Source organism: Sceloporus occidentalis, unplaced genomic scaffold (assembly GCF_023333645.1).
Source record: "Sceloporus occidentalis isolate IW3139 unplaced genomic scaffold, rSceOcc1.0.p SCAF_1, whole genome shotgun sequence".
NCBI classification, from domain to species: Eukaryota; Metazoa; Chordata; class Lepidosauria; order Squamata; family Phrynosomatidae; genus Sceloporus; species Sceloporus occidentalis.
This window is the reverse complement of record NW_028316981.1, coordinates 72,720,635-72,737,324: the sequence shown is the minus strand read 5'-3', so window position 1 is coordinate 72,737,324 and position 16,690 is coordinate 72,720,635. Positions and strand designations below refer to the sequence as shown.

General features: G+C 41.0%; 1 protein-coding gene across 3 annotated transcripts in view; it reads left to right on the top strand.

The window, feature by feature from the left end:
• Nucleotides 1–636: 636 nt before the first annotated feature.
• Nucleotides 637–16,690, top strand: part of TEX264 (testis expressed 264, ER-phagy receptor) — a 218,184-nt gene continuing 202,130 nt past the window's right edge. Inside the window, exons 1-2 of one of the 3 annotated variants that reach the window (XM_089524968.1) lie at nt 637–683; nt 13,522–13,810. In XM_089524968.1, coding sequence (XP_089381094.1) covers nt 13,553–13,810 — 258 coding nt within the window. In that variant the 5' untranslated portion in view covers nt 637–683; nt 13,522–13,552. Of the gene's footprint in view, nt 684–11,580; nt 11,663–12,646; nt 12,747–13,521; nt 13,811–16,690 lie in introns of those variants that run through there. The other 2 variants (XM_089524958.1, XM_089524948.1) reach the window with 2 other exon arrangements.

Sequence of the window (16,690 nt, the reverse complement as noted above, 5' to 3'; positions counted from 1 at the left end):
GGGACGCCCTCCCTCTGGAGCCTAAGAAGCACACATTGACACTTGAGGGTTTGTAGCATTTTATTTAGGCATGTCCTTCACTTTCCCCTTCGACGTCTTCCTTTCTTTTTTAAATTTTATTTTTTGGGGGAGACTGACTGAGGTGGGTTCACACATGTCAAGAGGGGTGTGTTTTGAGCTTTTCACTGGGGCCTCCATTTTGAGGTGGGCCTTGTCGTCGTCGTCGTCGTCTTCCTTTGCTGAGGTGAGGTATGAGGAGGAGGAGGCGCACCACCTTTGGCCACTTTCATAGGCGGCGGTTTGGCTTAGACTCAGACGGACATTCTACGGCGCGCGGGGCTTCTGCGCATGCGTCAAAAATCACAGTCTCCCCTGGCGCTGGGGCCACAACGGCCTCCTCCTCCTCCTCCTCTGTCTCTGTCTCTGTCTCTGTGAGTGAGGGACGCCGCCAGACGTCGTCGTCGAGTTCTCCTCATCCGTCCTCCCGCGCGCGCCCCCGTCGTCGAGCTCCACCCAATCCCGCGGGGGCTCTCTCTCTCTCCTTCGCGCGCGCGCGCACTCGCGCACGGCGGAGGAGCGGGGACGCGCGCGCCTTGGCAAGGCGCGTCCCCGCGAGCGAGCGATCTATCTCGGGAGCGAGCCAGAGAGTCTCGACTCGAGCCGGCTCCAGGCTGCTGCAGCGGGTGAGTCTTTGGGGGGCATCAAAGGCGGAAGGAAGGAGGAGGAGGAGGAGGAGGAGGAGAGGGATTGACAGGCCCAGGCGGGGAGAGAGGGCTCCTGAAGGGGGTGGGGGCGGCGCTTGTGGAGGGCAACCCTGCATCCACACTGGGGGAAATCACCAAACATGGGTTTTTGGCACCGCTTTTAACTCCTCTTCTTCTTTTTATTTCTGGCTCAAGGCTGCTATGGGATTCTGGGAGCTGGAGTTTGTTGTGGGGCCCAGAGCCAGTCACACTCTCTCAGCCTCAGAGGAAGGAGCAGGCAGGCAACCACCATCACTATCACCATCACTATCACCAGCCCCTGCGAAGAAACCTTGCCTTGCCAGAGGGGGATACTTTTGTCACTGGGTTTTCATGGCCAGTTTTCCTTACAGAAGGGGTTTCTTTTTAAATTTTAAAAGGAAAACTCTCCATTATATATAGATATGTATATGTATATATATATGTATATATATATATATATATATATATTTATACACACACACACACATATATATCCCTATATGATTGAACCATTTCCTGGAGAGCCAGTTATTTTTTTTAATTTTTTTTTAATTTTTTTATTAATGTTAAAAACATAACATAGTTTACAAGATAATAAAGAGAAAGATCATATACAGAAAGATTATATGCCTTCCCAAGTGAAGCGGTTGCTTTTATTATTTTGATTAATATTAAAAAAATAACAACACAGTTTAGAAGCTACAGAAAGATGATGCACAGGAAGATGATATACATTCCCTGGAGAGGCAGTTATGGCAACAAGGCATAGACAACAAGTGGCCCCAGCCTCAGGATGGGAGCCTTCCCTTGTGAGGCTTAGCATTGGGTTGTCTTGGCAAGACTTCATCACAGAGGGCTTTGCCCTTGCTTTCCTCTGAGGCTGAGAGAGAGACTTATATTCTTTCTTTCTTTCTTTCTTTCTTTCTTTCTTTCACTTCTCCCAGGAGTGGGAGACAGCTTACCAGATAAAAACATCACCCCCCAAAAAATACACAGTGAAAAATTTAAAAGCAATTAAAACAACCCAATTAAAACACTGTACACTTTGACATAAAAACATGCAAGAGTTAAAAAGGTTTCCATGGCTGACTGGAGATTTGAACCCTGGTCTCCCGAGTCCCCTGGCACTAGGTCTCTCAGTGCTAAACCCTGTCTCCCAGCACTAAATGTGAACTGCGATTTGAACTGGGACACAGACACACACACACAGATACAGTTGGCCCTCCTTATCCATGGATTTAAGTATAAATTCCAAATAGCAAACCTTGATTTTGCCATTTTATAGAGCATCCACAGATGTTGTTATCTGTGGGGGATCCTGGAACCAAACCCCAGGGGATAACAAGGACCCACTCTATCTATATATTTTTAAAAATCCCTATATGATTCATGAGAAAGTTGCACAATAAGACTCAGAGCAGATTTGTACTGAATGTAAGCAAGTGAAAAGCTCATGTTGGACCATCGTTTATGGTGAGTGAGCATAGTGGGAACTGAAATCATGGGATCTCCCTTTTCCTGACTCCTGCTTCTCAGAAGGAAAAATTCCCATCATGAGACTGCCATAACTGGCTCTCCAAGGAATGGCCCAAGCTCTAGTAGGAGAGTTTTCCTGTATGGAAATTCACCAGTTTAAACAATTATTAATTCCCTCTGAAGATGCCAGCCACAGATGCTGGCGAAACTTCAGGAAAAAAACTCTTCTAGAACAAGGCCACATAGTCCAAAAAACTCCCCAAAAAAACTATAGTTATCAATCTGTTTAGTACAGGTTGAGTCTCCTTTATACAAAATGTTTTTGACCAGAAAGTGTTGGGGTTCCCCCCCTCCCAGATTTTGAAGTATTTGCATATACATAATGAGATATTTTGGAGATGAGACTCACGTCTAAACATGAAATTTATTTCTGTTTTCTACCCACGTTGTGCACCCAAAGGTGAATTTATACATAATACTTTAAATAACTTTGTGCATGAAACAAAGTTTATGCACAGTGAACCATCAGAAAGCAAAGGTGTCACTAGCTCAGCTGTCCATGAAAAACGGTTTGGGTTTTGGAATACTGTATTTCAGATTTTTGTAATTTAAGATAAAGGAGACTAGATCTATAGAATAAGAAACAAGATTCCTATTTGGCAAATGAGCCTCTTAGGTCCCCCCCCCCCCCTTTACTACCTTCCCTAGTAACTTCTGTGAATCGCAGCTCTTCCTTTATGGACACACTTGTGTCATTTATCACCACAAGGATTATCCTGTTGATATGTTTACATTATTCTACAGTGGGCTCTTGTGTTTTTCCTAGCTATCTCAAAAGCAGAAATTCAAAATATTTTTATAACTGCGACTACATTTGTGTGCTGGCTAAAGCTTTTGCTACTGAAATTTTGCTGTCACACAGCTGTTAGGGGCACAGGCTCCACTCCCCCAGCAATGTGACACAACCTCAGTTCAGACAGAGGTTAATAGCCCAAACTCACTCAGTACCAACATAGCTCTTTATTTCATGCATTTATTTAGTTCAGTTTTTGCATGTTTAGTCAGTCCTATTTAGTTCAACGGTGGCTCCTTCCAGGTAAATCTGTATAGGGCTCCATCTTTTATAAAACCATGTACTGTATTCTCTCAAGATACTTCTTTTAAAAATCACCTTATGGTCTCTAAACTTGTGGATTCCTCTGCATGCTCTTCAGTATTTGTCTCTACAACAGGGAAAGTGTATGTCGGAGGAAGGCAGCAGGGCTTGAGCGGAGTTGGGCTATAAGGGAATGAAAGATAAATAATTTCTGATCTTCCCTTGAATTGTGGAGCCTTGCAAATACTATCTGCCCAATATATTTTCAAGCACATCTCTAAAATTCTCATTCCAGGACATAGGAAGCCCACCTATACAATGTGGTCTGTCGGAAAATCCACCCCCCACAAATGCCACTGCCTGCACATTGCTCTTTCTGCCCGTAGCTGGCAAGTGGAAGTGGACAATTTCATTTAGTGGGCACCTTTTGGCCAAGTGTCTTCTGGCTGCTGTTTACAGCCTAACATTTATAAACACAGAGATCTGCGTATTAAAACATAATGCATTTTTCCCAACTTCATCTTAGTTCTGGTGAATATGTTTTAAAAGTTAACTTGTCCTTTTGAATGTCAAAATAACAAGTTTTATGGCTTTTAAAAAAATACCTTGCTAAATGGTTTGGTCGCCCTTTCTGCAGACTTCATATAAAGGTCTCTTCCAAATGTTATTAACTGACAGAAGCTCTGCTTAGTTAAAAATTAAGGAGGCAGCAGCTTGTGTGTGTAGTTGTTGTTGTTATGTGCCTTCAATTCTGACTCTTATGATTTTTGGTAAGATTTCTTCAGAGGAGGTTGCAGTTGTCATCCTTTTAAGTTGACAGAATGTAACTTGCCCAAGGGATCTCAGTGGGTTTCCCTGGTTGTGCAGGATTTGAACCTTGATCTCCTGGAATCTTAGTTCACTCAAACTCACTGGCTCCACAAACACACACACACAACACAAATATGTTGCAGAACAGATTATAGTGCCACATTGCCATGCCATTATTATGATCATAAACTATATTTTTCTCTTCAGTGCAATTGTATTTCTGTCAGTAGACAGATGTTTTTCTTGAGTCAAAGGAGCAGCCACAAACCATGATGTAAAACTGGGTTGAGGTGAGATTTGGTAAACATGGTTAAGTATGTAATTATACAAACTGAACCTGCGAGTACATTCAGGATCAGGCTGCAGTAAAGTTTCTCTGCTTTCTCTCTCTCACAGATAACAAATGTGCTGGCTGTGGACAAGTGACATTGTAATGCAACACATCTGTCCATCTTTGAATGGGCCAAAAACATAAATTCTACAGGCAGGACTTAGTTCTGCAAACTAAAAAGTATATGTTTGGAATATTGACAAACCTTCATGTAACTGACTGATTAGCATAGCAGTAGTATGACTAACCTTGCTTGAGAAAGATGGTTGTTGTTGTGTGTTGAGTCTTTGCCCACTTATGGTGACCCTAAGGCAAACCTATCATGGAGTTTTCTTGGTAAGATTTGTTCAGAGCAGGGTTTGCCTTTGCCTTCCTCTGAGGTTGACAGAGAGTGACCTGCCCAAAGTTTTCATGGCTAAGGTCCCAACCACACTGCAGAAACAATCCAGTTTGAGACTGCTTTAACTTCCCTGGCTCAGTGCTAGTTAATTCTGGGAATTGAAGAATTATTGTGGCACCCGAGATCTCTGACAGAGAAAGCTAAATGCCTCACAAAACTACAGTTCCCGGATTCCCTAGCATTGAGCCAGGCAGTTAAAGCAATCACAAACTGGGTTATTTCTGCAGTGTGCTTGGGACCTGAGTGGGGATTTGAACCCTGGTTTCCAGAGTCACAGTCCAGCACTAAAACAACCATACCATGCTGGCTCTCTGAAGAGAGTGATGTCATATAAAAAGTGGGTTAAGCAGAATATCAAGAATTCAGTGTGTTGGGAACTTCTCTTCCCGTATATGCCTGCCCAAGGATTAAGATCTGTGGGAGGGGGGCACCTCTATGTCAGGGACGTAGCCAAGGGGGGGGGTCCTTGGGGTCCGGACCCCCCCTTCCATTAGTTAAAATGAATGGTGCGTGCTGCCGCGCCGCTGTACCCAAGCCCCATTATAATGGTGGCACTTAGTCTGGACCCCCCCCCTTCCCAAAATCCTGGCTACGTCCCTGTCTATGTCCGACCAGTAAAGTCAGTAGACTGTGTTGGGACATGGGAGAGGGCTTTCTCAACTGTGGCACCCCAACTGTGGCATGCTGTCTTTTTGGAGGCCTGACTGGTGACAACAGTCATGCCTTTTAGATGCCAAGTAAAACTCACCTGTTCATCAATGTCCTTGGGCCTCATTAATTCAGCCATAATATTGTCATATATAGTTTTAAAAACTTTTAAATCTTTTAAACTTGCTTTTAACTCATTGCATTTTAAATTTTTTTACTTATTTAAATTATTTTGCTGTTTTTAAACTATTTGATGTTTTTTGTAATGCTATTTGTAAGTTACCCTGAGATCTTTGATATCTTTGACAGGGTATAAATATTTTATTAAATGAATAAATAAATAAGCTAATTGCATTGGTTTGTTCTGGGGCTTTTTTTAAGAAACATGTAGGCGTCAAATGTTGTTTGGTACCTTCAAGCAGTACCACTCCCTGACACATTTCCAAGAGAGAAAGAAACAGTTGTGGCCAATGGTCACAAATAAGCTGTTGGTCCTTACATATTGGTAAAAATTGGTGGTCCTGCACCACTTCTCAGATAGCCTGAGAAGCTTTAAAGGACAACTTGGACTCTCCTTCACTTGGCTACAAGGCATGGAGTCATGAGAGATGGCTGCAATAGTGCCAATATAATTGAAACTTGAGGTGGCGCAGAGAGGATTTAACTGATTTAACACAACTCAAACAACACTTTCCTAAATTGTTTAGTAGTTTAAGGCCTTGGGAATATGCATTGCGCAGTGGCTGTGTTGGACCCTATTTGAATGGAAAATCCCTCTTTGTTCTGGCTAGGAGAACCGGGTGAGCGACTGCTAATAACCTGGCTTGTAACCAGCACTGCTATTTTGATGACATTTACCGACTTGTCCCCAAGGTTCATTTCACTTTGTTTAGTCTTTACCTACAGCTGTAAATAGTCTGTTTATATCATGACAGTTAGTACTAAGAATGTCACAAGCATAGGACTGTGGATGGTTCATGCTGGTAGAGAGGATAGCTTTGAACGGAACAAGGACATCTCTCCTTCCTTGCAGTTTTCAGAAAAGTAGCTGTGTTAGTCTCTTGCAGCATAAAAAGAAGAGGAGAGGGAAGAAAACAAAGAAACAAACGTGGCAGCACCTTTGTAATCAACTGGTTTTTATTTTCACATGATCTTTCATGGACATAAAACCCACTTTTCTGAATGCAGTACAGAATGGTAGTAAATATTCAAGTGTAAAGCTTATTGACACAGTTATGGAAGTGAGATGTAATGTAATAGGATCCAGAAAAAGGCAAATCATGACCCTTGCTCTCAGTTTTCAAAGAGATGTGTAAGGTGATATAATTCTTTCAAGTTTTTATAGTGGTCAGTTAATGTTGATGTGTGAAGGTAAGCAGATTTATTGTTTTCACACATCAACACTAACGGACCACTGCAAAGATCTGAAAGACTCGCATCACTCTACACAGCCCTTTGAAAATTTTGGACCAGGATCCTGGTTTGCATCTTTTTGCATACTATTACAGTCTATTCCACTCCCACAACTAGCCAATTATGTTTTATACATGATCATTTATTATCACTCTGTACTGCACCTGAAGAAGTGAGTTTATATCCACAAAAGCTCATGCAAAAATAAAAACCAATTGATCTTAAATGTACTGCCACATTTCTTTTTCTTCTCCCTCCTGCAGGGCACTCCTGTAAATATTTGTTGTTTTGATTCTTCCTCTCCACAACACCGTGATGACAACACAGGGAAATTGCTTTGACAGCAAACCAGATTCAGAGGCTTCAGTAAAAGCATTCTTGTTTCTTTAAGGAATGTCTGTGAAAGTGCTGTATGAGCTGGGCACGAGCACCGTGATCTCATCAAGCTGGTACACATGAACCAGGAAGTGGAATACAGCTGAAATAAACAGGATCAGTTGGAAGAAACAAAACAGCTCTCTGAAGAAAGATGAATTTTGTACACAGTGCATATAGGCTTAGCAGTCTTGTCTATCTCAGTTCTTTAGAATGTGATTTCGTTCCTTTGTTTGTGTGGCACAGGTTTGGCAAATACACTTTTAGTGTATTTGCATCTCCCATTAAATTTCAGAGTTAGAAATGAAAACATGAAGGATGAAAACCTCTTTACATGGGCTTGCTGTCATGACTGTGAACAGGGACTGCAAAATGTATTTGCACTTAGTCAGTGATCAGTGGTACAGTACAATATCAAACTGCAGTATGAGTAATTGTGCTGTTTTGTCTTTAGTATTATTTTTTTATTCTTTTAAAAATTTCATTGCACCATTCTTGTTGAGGAAAAAACACAGTTGTTAAAATTATCCAGAATATCTACTCATTTTGGCTTTAGGCAGCATCATTCCTCCTGCCTTTGTTGCCCAACTGTCATTAGAACTGAAGGTGTCACCCCATCACAATATCCATTAGTTTTGCATTTCTATTGTTACTCATATAGTCTGCTTGAAAAGGTCTGTTCTTGGACTTTTCACTCCATACATCTGAGGAAGTAGGCTGAAATCTATGAAAGCTTATGCTAGTAGTTTCCTTCTTTCAGTTAGTCTCAAAGGTGCTGCAATACCCTTTGCATCCAGATTTTTTGGTACTCGTTTGATGGCATGAGGCAGAAACCCTGTTGAAGCAGATCTGGAGCTGATCAGTTCCTAAAAGGAAGAAGAAGCTAGATGGCTACCCTGTGCATACCTCAAATGGGAAAATATGCTTCAAAATGGGTGACATTTGCTGGAGAAAATTAGTGGGCAAGGGAAGGCTTAAGCCCTCACCTACTGCTTGCCTTCTGACATTGGTTCTCCGTTGGTATTGCAAGGGAAACAGGTGGTGTAGAACCAGTCAGTAAGTCTAAATTCAATCCTCCTTGTGTTTAGCCAATTCTAGATGGGGTTGCATTTTTCCCACAGCAGGGGTGGAAAACATGTGAGTTGTGCTGGGCTGGAGCTCTCATCAGCCCTTGGCCAGCATGTGGAATTAAGACCAGCAGGGTCATACATTCCCCACCTCTGCCTAAAAGGATCAGATAGCAATCTGGTAGTTTGGGGGTGCTTTTCAATTCAGCATTGTCACTGAAGAAAATTGTCTCTGACAAAGATTTTGATCTACCAATTGCATTCTTACCTGGTTCACTAATTTCATTTTTTTTAAAAATATTTATATCCTGCCTTTCTCTCAGTGAAAGCCCTAAGGAAGCTCAGAACATAGACTGGAGCAGAATTTAGCTAGAATAAACCATCATAATAATGAACAATTAAAATGATTAGATAGCATACTAAAACCAGCATTGAACTGACAACAGTTTGCAAGCATATAAGGCATATCAGAGGAGAAAAAAGTACAATATTCCCCATTAAAGGTCCTTTTGGCACAAGCAGTCAATGACCAAAATCCTGTCTAGATAAAAAGACCTTTGCTGCTGGAAAGAGAGCAGGGGGTTGGGGGACTACCTTAGCTCCCCTTGAGAGCAAGTTCCAAAGCCTAGGAGAAGCCACCACAAAAGCCCTGTCCTATGCCTGTCTTGTAAAGGTGCTGGAATGAGAGAAAGACCAAGGATCTCAAAAGTTCAGCTGGGTTGCCACGCACTCTCCCTCTCCCTCCAGTTTCTCTGAGTCTGAGTTTCTCTGGGTCCCGCCCTGAATATCCTTTTTTCAATTAGTCTTACTACATACATAAATTGTAATGGAGAGAGAATCATACAGCGCGCCTGTGCCATACACGGGCTCGCCATATGCGGACTTGAGGTCATGCATACAGTGAGCCCTAATATGGTGAATGGAGTGCGCACCTGTGGCGTACCGTGCACTGCGGGGATGCACCCCATTCAAACAAATGGGGCTTGATTTTGCATGGAATTTACCTTACATGGGGGGTGGGTCCGGAACGGATCCCCTGCCTAAGGTGAGGGCACACTGTATATCCAAAAAACTAAACTGAACTCAACCAGCTCCACAGGAGCAAGAGTTGGAATTGCTTATTTCTTCCTGTAAGGCAGCAGGGTGCCAGAGTGAAATTTTAATGCAAAGCCAAGCCATACTAAAAAAAAAGCCCCCCTCAAAAGCCAAACAATTTTTAGTAAATTTTTCATACTCTGTTGCTAATAAATGATTTATAAAGATAGGCGAAGGTGTCACAGTTCCACCACAAAATGTTGCTGCTTTACCGTGGATTAGTGTGATTATAACTCACATCCAAACACTTTGTCAGCCCAAGACAAGCTGAAGGGAGAGTGTGCACGTGCCTCTGGCGTTCATGCAGTGTTGTGGTGCGCTTGCCCAGACCAGGCAGAAATACAAATATTGCCAAATGTAAATGAGCACACAACATTTCTCTTAAAGGAAAATTATTTAGAAAAAAGATGCTATGTAATGTTCAGGTTCATTTTACATTTTAACATTAAAAAAGATGGGGGGGGGGGATCCAAATGAATTTTCTGATGCCAATCAATATTTTAAAAGCCAGATTTCTGGAATTTGGCTTTAAAAAGCCAATATAACAATCTTGTAAGGCAGTTGGGCCTGTCCCACAAGGCAACTGGGTGCAGAAGGGGACAAAAACTGTCCAGTTGGAGAAGAGCCTGATACTGCCTTTGCCTGTGCTTCTTTCTTTCACTCTTCGCACTGCACAGTTCATGTGCAAGGAGGGCAGTTCAACTGGAGTAGGCCCTGCTGTTATCTTTGCCTGCATCTCCTTCTGTGACATAGTTTCAAATATTTGCAAATACAATTATATAAATTTGTGTAAATAAAATTGTATAGATGAGTATATTAATGTAATAATAATATATATTTTAATGGTTATGTAACATAATTTAATGCAATTAACTAATATAACTAGCTTAATTTACACAACTAAAAATTATGTAGTTGGTGAAGTGAATGAGAAGATGTGTAGACATTTTTGGCTATAAGCACTAACATGAAATGGTTAACTACCAATATTTTCTCACATGTGATTTTTTAGAGATTTTAGCATGGTACTGTTGTACCTTGAGCTAAAGGAATATACAGTATTGGACAATAAATCTTAATGATACTGAACTTTTGTAGAAAAGATGACACACACACTCATATAGATTTGTGTTAGCTCTTCCTTGTGGCAAGCCAGTTATGTTTGTTGCCAGTGCAGAAGGGATCAGCATCATATTAAGAAATGGCTGGTTCACCATGGGCTAGTGGCCTCTACATGCAGGCTTTATATTAGGTGTTTCCTCATGTATTCAGCATTTATATGAATAGTTCCTATGCCCCATATAATTATTTCAGTCCAGTGGTGTGCAATCTTAGATGTAGACACAAAGACTACACTAACCAAGAAACAGTTGGTCAAATTCACTAATTTTGACTGTGCAGTGGGCCCTTGGTATCCACTGGGGTTTGGTTCCAGGACCCTGTGTGGGTACCAAAATCCCTGGATGCTCACGTCCTATTAAATACAGTAAGGTAGTAACATGGTGGCCCTTATATAAGATGGCAAAATCAAGATTTGCTTTTTGGAATGTATATATTTTAAAAATATTTTGAAGCTGTGGATAGTCGAATCTATGAATAAAAATGCCGTGGTATGGAGAACCAATTGTACTTAAAAGGACATATAGAAAAAAGTGGAAGTGGGGAGACATAGCCTTTTTGCACCTATTAGACAAAAAGATTTATTTTAGAATGGGTTTTTATGCATCACAATCATCTTCCTCAGATGCATGCTAAAATAATATCTGTTAGCCTTAATGTACCTCACAAGATTCCTTCTCCCCCTTTCTTTGTGTCTTTTCCTACTGAATCAGACAAATACAGGCCTCAAACAGATGGGACCAAAGAGCCATTGTTGGGGTCATGGCATTTAGATGCCATACACCCCAAACACGGCCAGAAGCCACACTGTGGCTGCCTCCGCCAAGAAGAACCAGGCCAAAAAGGAGTGGCTGAAAGCCACTCCTTTCTGGCAAGGCCAATGTGATTTTAGGCTGCATCAATAGAAGTATAGTGTCTAGAGATCAAGGGAACTAATAGTGCCACTGTATTCTGCTTTGGTCAGGCCTCACCTGGAATACTGTGTCCAGTTCTGGGCACCACAATTCAAAAAGGATGTGGAGAAACTGGAGTGTTTCCAAAAGAGGACAACTAAACTGGTGAAGGATCTGGAAACCATGCCCTATGAAGAATGTCTTAGGGAGCTGGGTATGTGTAGCCTGGAGAAGAGAAGGTTAAGAGGGGATATGATAGGCCTGTTTAAATATTTGAAGGGATGTCATATTGAGGAGGGAGCAAGCTTGTTCACTGCTGCTCCAGAGACTAGAACGCAGAACAATGGATGTAAACTGCAGGAAAAGAGATTCCACCTCAACATTAGGAGGAACTTCCTGACAGTAAGGGCTGTTTGACAGTGGAACAAACTCCCTCAGAGTGTAATGGAGTCTCCTTCCTTGGAGGTCTTCAAACAGAGGCTGGATGGCCATCTGTCAGGAATGCTTTGATTTAGATTTCCTCCATGGCAGGGTGTTGGACTGGATGGCCCTTGTGGTCTCTTCCAACTCTATGATTCTATGATTCTAACCTGTTCAAGAGTGCAGTGACAGCCCAGATCAGGGCCGGGTGTGTGCAATTGCCACATCCCTGGCACAATCAGCGCTGGCATGATTGTGAACTGCATTTTCATTCCTGTCTACCTGACCCCACAGTTATCTTTATGAAAATAGCTGAGGGACTAGGGAGCAGCTTGCTCAACAACATGGTCAATGCTGAACCAGAGAACTTCAACTGAAAGGAATAATTAATACTTTTATTAAAATACTTTCTTCATGCTCCAGTTGGCTTTTGGATCATACACCATCGGAGTAAAGATAAATACAATTAAATCCCATTAATTTATATTTGAAAACTGTGGCCTTAGCTGGGGCTTATGTGCAAATGTGTGTATCTGACCCCCATTTCAGGAAAAGGTGCTCTGAGAGAGTTTAGACTGGAGAAGCAAAATTATGCATGTAAGTTTAACCCTTTCCCTGTTCACCACTTCTCCAGTCCAAATCTTTCCAGTCACATTTATGCAGAATACCAAGCATATATTTCTGTAGCAGACACACATTTGGAACCTGGGGGGGGGGGGAGGTAAAAACAGCTGCAGAGAGGACATGATTTGTAGTAGACATTTGAGTGGATGGGGGAAGGATTAACTAAAGGAGGCTTCACTGCTGTAGTTCTCCATCCAGACTGCCACATCACGAAGCAGAATTTCTTTGCCAGAGGTGGGGTGGGAACATTACGGGTGAGTTACATGCACTTACATCTAATCTGTAGTTATAGTCTTACAAAAAGGAAATGTTACAGTAATGAAAAAGACTGATTTTAGTAGTTTTAGCTTCTGGAGAATTATCTATAGATATTTTAATATGGGAGTAGGGTGCAACGAGAAAGTGACTGAGAGAGAGAAAGAATTTCACACTCTTTAACACGCACTACACTAAATCATAAATTTAACTTTCTTACTTGATGTAATTATCATAGTTTTGATAATCATTAGATTGCTTGAGAATGGGAAACCTTGTTTTAAAATAGAAATGCAAAGTACATTCAGTACAGGAGCTGTAAAAAGTTTCTCAGGCTGCTTGTGTTTGAGTTTGGGGAAATACCCTTGGAGCAGCATGTATTTTTCCAGTAAGATATGATACACTCTATTCCAAAATTAAGTGATATTTTTCAAGGGCAGATTCCTTTTCTCAACTGCTTTTCTTCTATGTTAATCTCACCAGTGTGGTTAGTAGCAGGCCTTATCTCTGCACTATGAATTAGGATGTGGTTTTTATTCATTTTCAATCTCAACAAACAGTTACTGAGGTAGAATATTTTTCAGAATGTTTTCATTTGTTAAAGGTGTATGTCTGAATTTGGTTTAAAAATCAATATGACTTCATAAAAGCTTTTATAAAATGCTTGCTGGTGGGGGTTGGGGTGTGGACCTAAGTTAAACTTCTGTGTAAGCTGTAGGAGAAAGCAGTTTGTGTTGGCAGTGTCTGATCTTTGTCCTTCTTTCTTATCATCAGTTGATACCTGCAGTTTGAGGCACCAGGAGACATGTCGGACTGGCTGTTCATTGGATTGTTCGTGGCACTGGCTGTGCTGCTGCTGCTGACGCTCTTTGGTTTTGCTGTGTATTCAGGACTCTTTTCAGAAGTGATTGTCAGCGCTGGTTTGCCCCCAGTTGGCAACATCACTGTAGCATACAAATTTCAGGTGGGACCTTATGGTGATAGTGGAAGGCTGTTTACAGAGAGCTGCAGCATCTCTCCAAAGCTGTGCTCCATCGCTGTGTACTATGACAATCCTCACACAGTAAGTCACAGTGAGAGCTCTACCAATATTTAATTTTCATAATACCCTACAGTACTGAAAGGATTTCATTTTTTTGTTCTTCTAATTTCAGCTTTAATGCTATTTAATAAGACCTGTATTTTCTTCAGATTCCCACCCCTACACCTTTATACCTTTCTTTCTGAACAGATATTAATGCTGGAGGCTTCCATTCAACATGTTCTTTTGTTTCCCAAGGTTTTCTTTCTATCACCATCTATTTTGTGTGCATATTTCTTCAAAGTTCTCAGTATAATAATTTCTGTTCCTCTGTGCATAGTCTGAAGTGTGAACATTCACACTCACAATTTTCTCAACGTTAATAGTTTTATTTTTCCTTTCTCACCAAATCAGCAAAATGGAAATACTAACCATTTGATCTTTAGTATGGTTCTTGGAGGCCAGTTGAGCAGAAGCCTCTCCACTTTTCCCATTCTACATCTACAATCCATTCTGTGCCCCCAACTGTTGTTGCTTGTCCTTCCAAATCTTTACATTATGTATAGACTGAATTTGTTAAGGCTTGGAAGTGACACATTACAAGTACTGTAACAACATTACCTGTAAGATATTACTTTTGATGTAATGAGAGGGGGTAGTAATGTAATGTAAAATAATAACTCGTATATAATCATGGTTTTGAGTGTACAGTAATTAATAATATTTAATTATTACTACTGCAACATTACTTTTTGGAGGTGGGTGGGTCATTTTATGGCTCCTTTCCCCCTATTTTGTAAAAGTGCATTAAAAAACAGAAAAAGTCACTTAAAAGTAACATAGTGATATGTTAGTAACATGTTAAGCAGGTTACAAAGGATATTTTAAAAATAGTGTTCCAAGGCCAGTCAGTACATCACTTTGAGCACAACTGTTATTCATGGACACAGACTGTTTTTTAGTCATTTTGATACTTATTTATTTACTAGCATGACAGCCCACACTTCTTATAAACAGCACAAAGTGATTTGCATGGTTCTTCTGTACTCTGTTTTCTCCTTTCTGAAGTAGATTAGGCTGAGATAGAAGGACTGACCCAGGTTGTCCAGGGGTGTGGCCTGCAGATGATGCACACCCCTGGAGCAGCCAGAAACCACTCTGAGGCCACGTAAGGTGGCCTGAATCCTCCAGCAAAAGAAGTGGCGAAAATCTGCTTTTTGCTGGTGGCTTATTTGGGGCTGCAGCGGTGGCCCATTGGTCAATGAGATCCCGGGCCGATCAGGGACTGATAGCAGCTGGAGTAGCCAGAGACCACTCCAATCCGCCTGTCAGTTTCACCCCTTAGCATCACTGCTGAGTGTTGATTTGAATTTTGATCTCCCCAGTCTTAATCTGACATTATGAGCACTAGGTCACCATAGTGCCCTAGTACATTTTGAAAAATATATTATGAGGTTTCCAAGTTGGTTTCATAACCAGAAGCCATTTGTCTTTTTATTTAAATAATTTAGCTTTCTCAGAATTACATTGTTTGTGTTAAGAAAACAAGATCCTGGCCATCAAATAATTTCATATGAGAGGATAAAAATATTTGGACTGGAGAGTACATAGTCAAAGAGCAGTTTTCACATCTGTGATGGCTTTGCTCTTTACCCATCCTGTGCTTTCATAACTGACCTGCATCTCACAAATGGTTTGTGTTTCCATTCTCTGATATGCCAGCACCAGCTTTGTTAAATAAATTTGATTTGTGTCTCCACTCATTTAAACTGTGAATTTTAATTTAAAGGAGGATCTAGGCTGGAGGGACTTTAGTAATGATTTAAAATAGTAAAGAGATAGAATTACCAAAATTACTAAAGTATGTGATCAATTGTGTATGCTAGATGATTTTAATGTTCCCTGGGTTTATATGTTTATTAACTATGTTTTACAGTGTTTTTACAGAGGTAAGTAAGAAATGATGATGATGATGATGATGATGATGATGATGATTATATAATGTGAAAAGCCAGGTATTTCATTCAGCACCAGCTCTGTAAATGGAGAGAATTTTAGTAAACTGCAGGGTTTCTAAACTATGGACTAGTTTCTTCTTGTTCAAGATTTGGATGGCATTGATACATCCTTTCCCTTGTTCAGAGACAGGATACCGTATGTTGGGCATAACCAATTCGGATGGTATTGCCTTCATGCTGTGCTTCTAAGTCTCCACAGGCATCTGGAGGGTCCTTGTTGATCATCAGAAGAAGGACAAAATAGGCCTGTGGCTCAATCAAGCAGGACTATTCTTCTACAGACCTCCGTGCTCTATGGCTAGGCAAAAGTAGAATTTGGAAACCTTTTGGACTACAGCTCCTGAAATCCTCTAGCTAACATTGCTACTGGCTGTGCTGACTGGGAGATTCTGGAACTTGTAGTCTCAAAAATGTAACTTTTTCCGTCTCTCAAGTGAGGGAAGCCAGGCTAGGGAGCTTGTACCTTCAGTTCTTAGGAGGATCATCAGTTGACCATCCATTTTTGTCACATTTGTTTTAGTATTTTAAAATGGGTGGTCATGGTGGTAGAATGGCGGTAAATGAAATGTATTGCTGTGGATTAATATTATTAATATTATTTATTTATTTAGGGCATTTATATAGTTAATCATTTTCTGTTGCGCTGAGAAATTATTGAATTGCTCTTCAGATTTCTTGATTCTCTTTGTTGTTTGATGCTAACTGACTCAAGTATATAACACTGCCCTCAAGTCGAGTATATAACACGCAATTGGCAAGTAGCATGACAGTAAAGGAAAGAGTAACAAATAGGTTGCCAGACCTCCCATAAGGCTGAAAGACAGCTTTTCAACTCCAGTAATCTCTATGGGTAATGGCTTCCCTTAGGTGTTCTCAAACCTTTCTAAATTTGTAAGCACCAAGC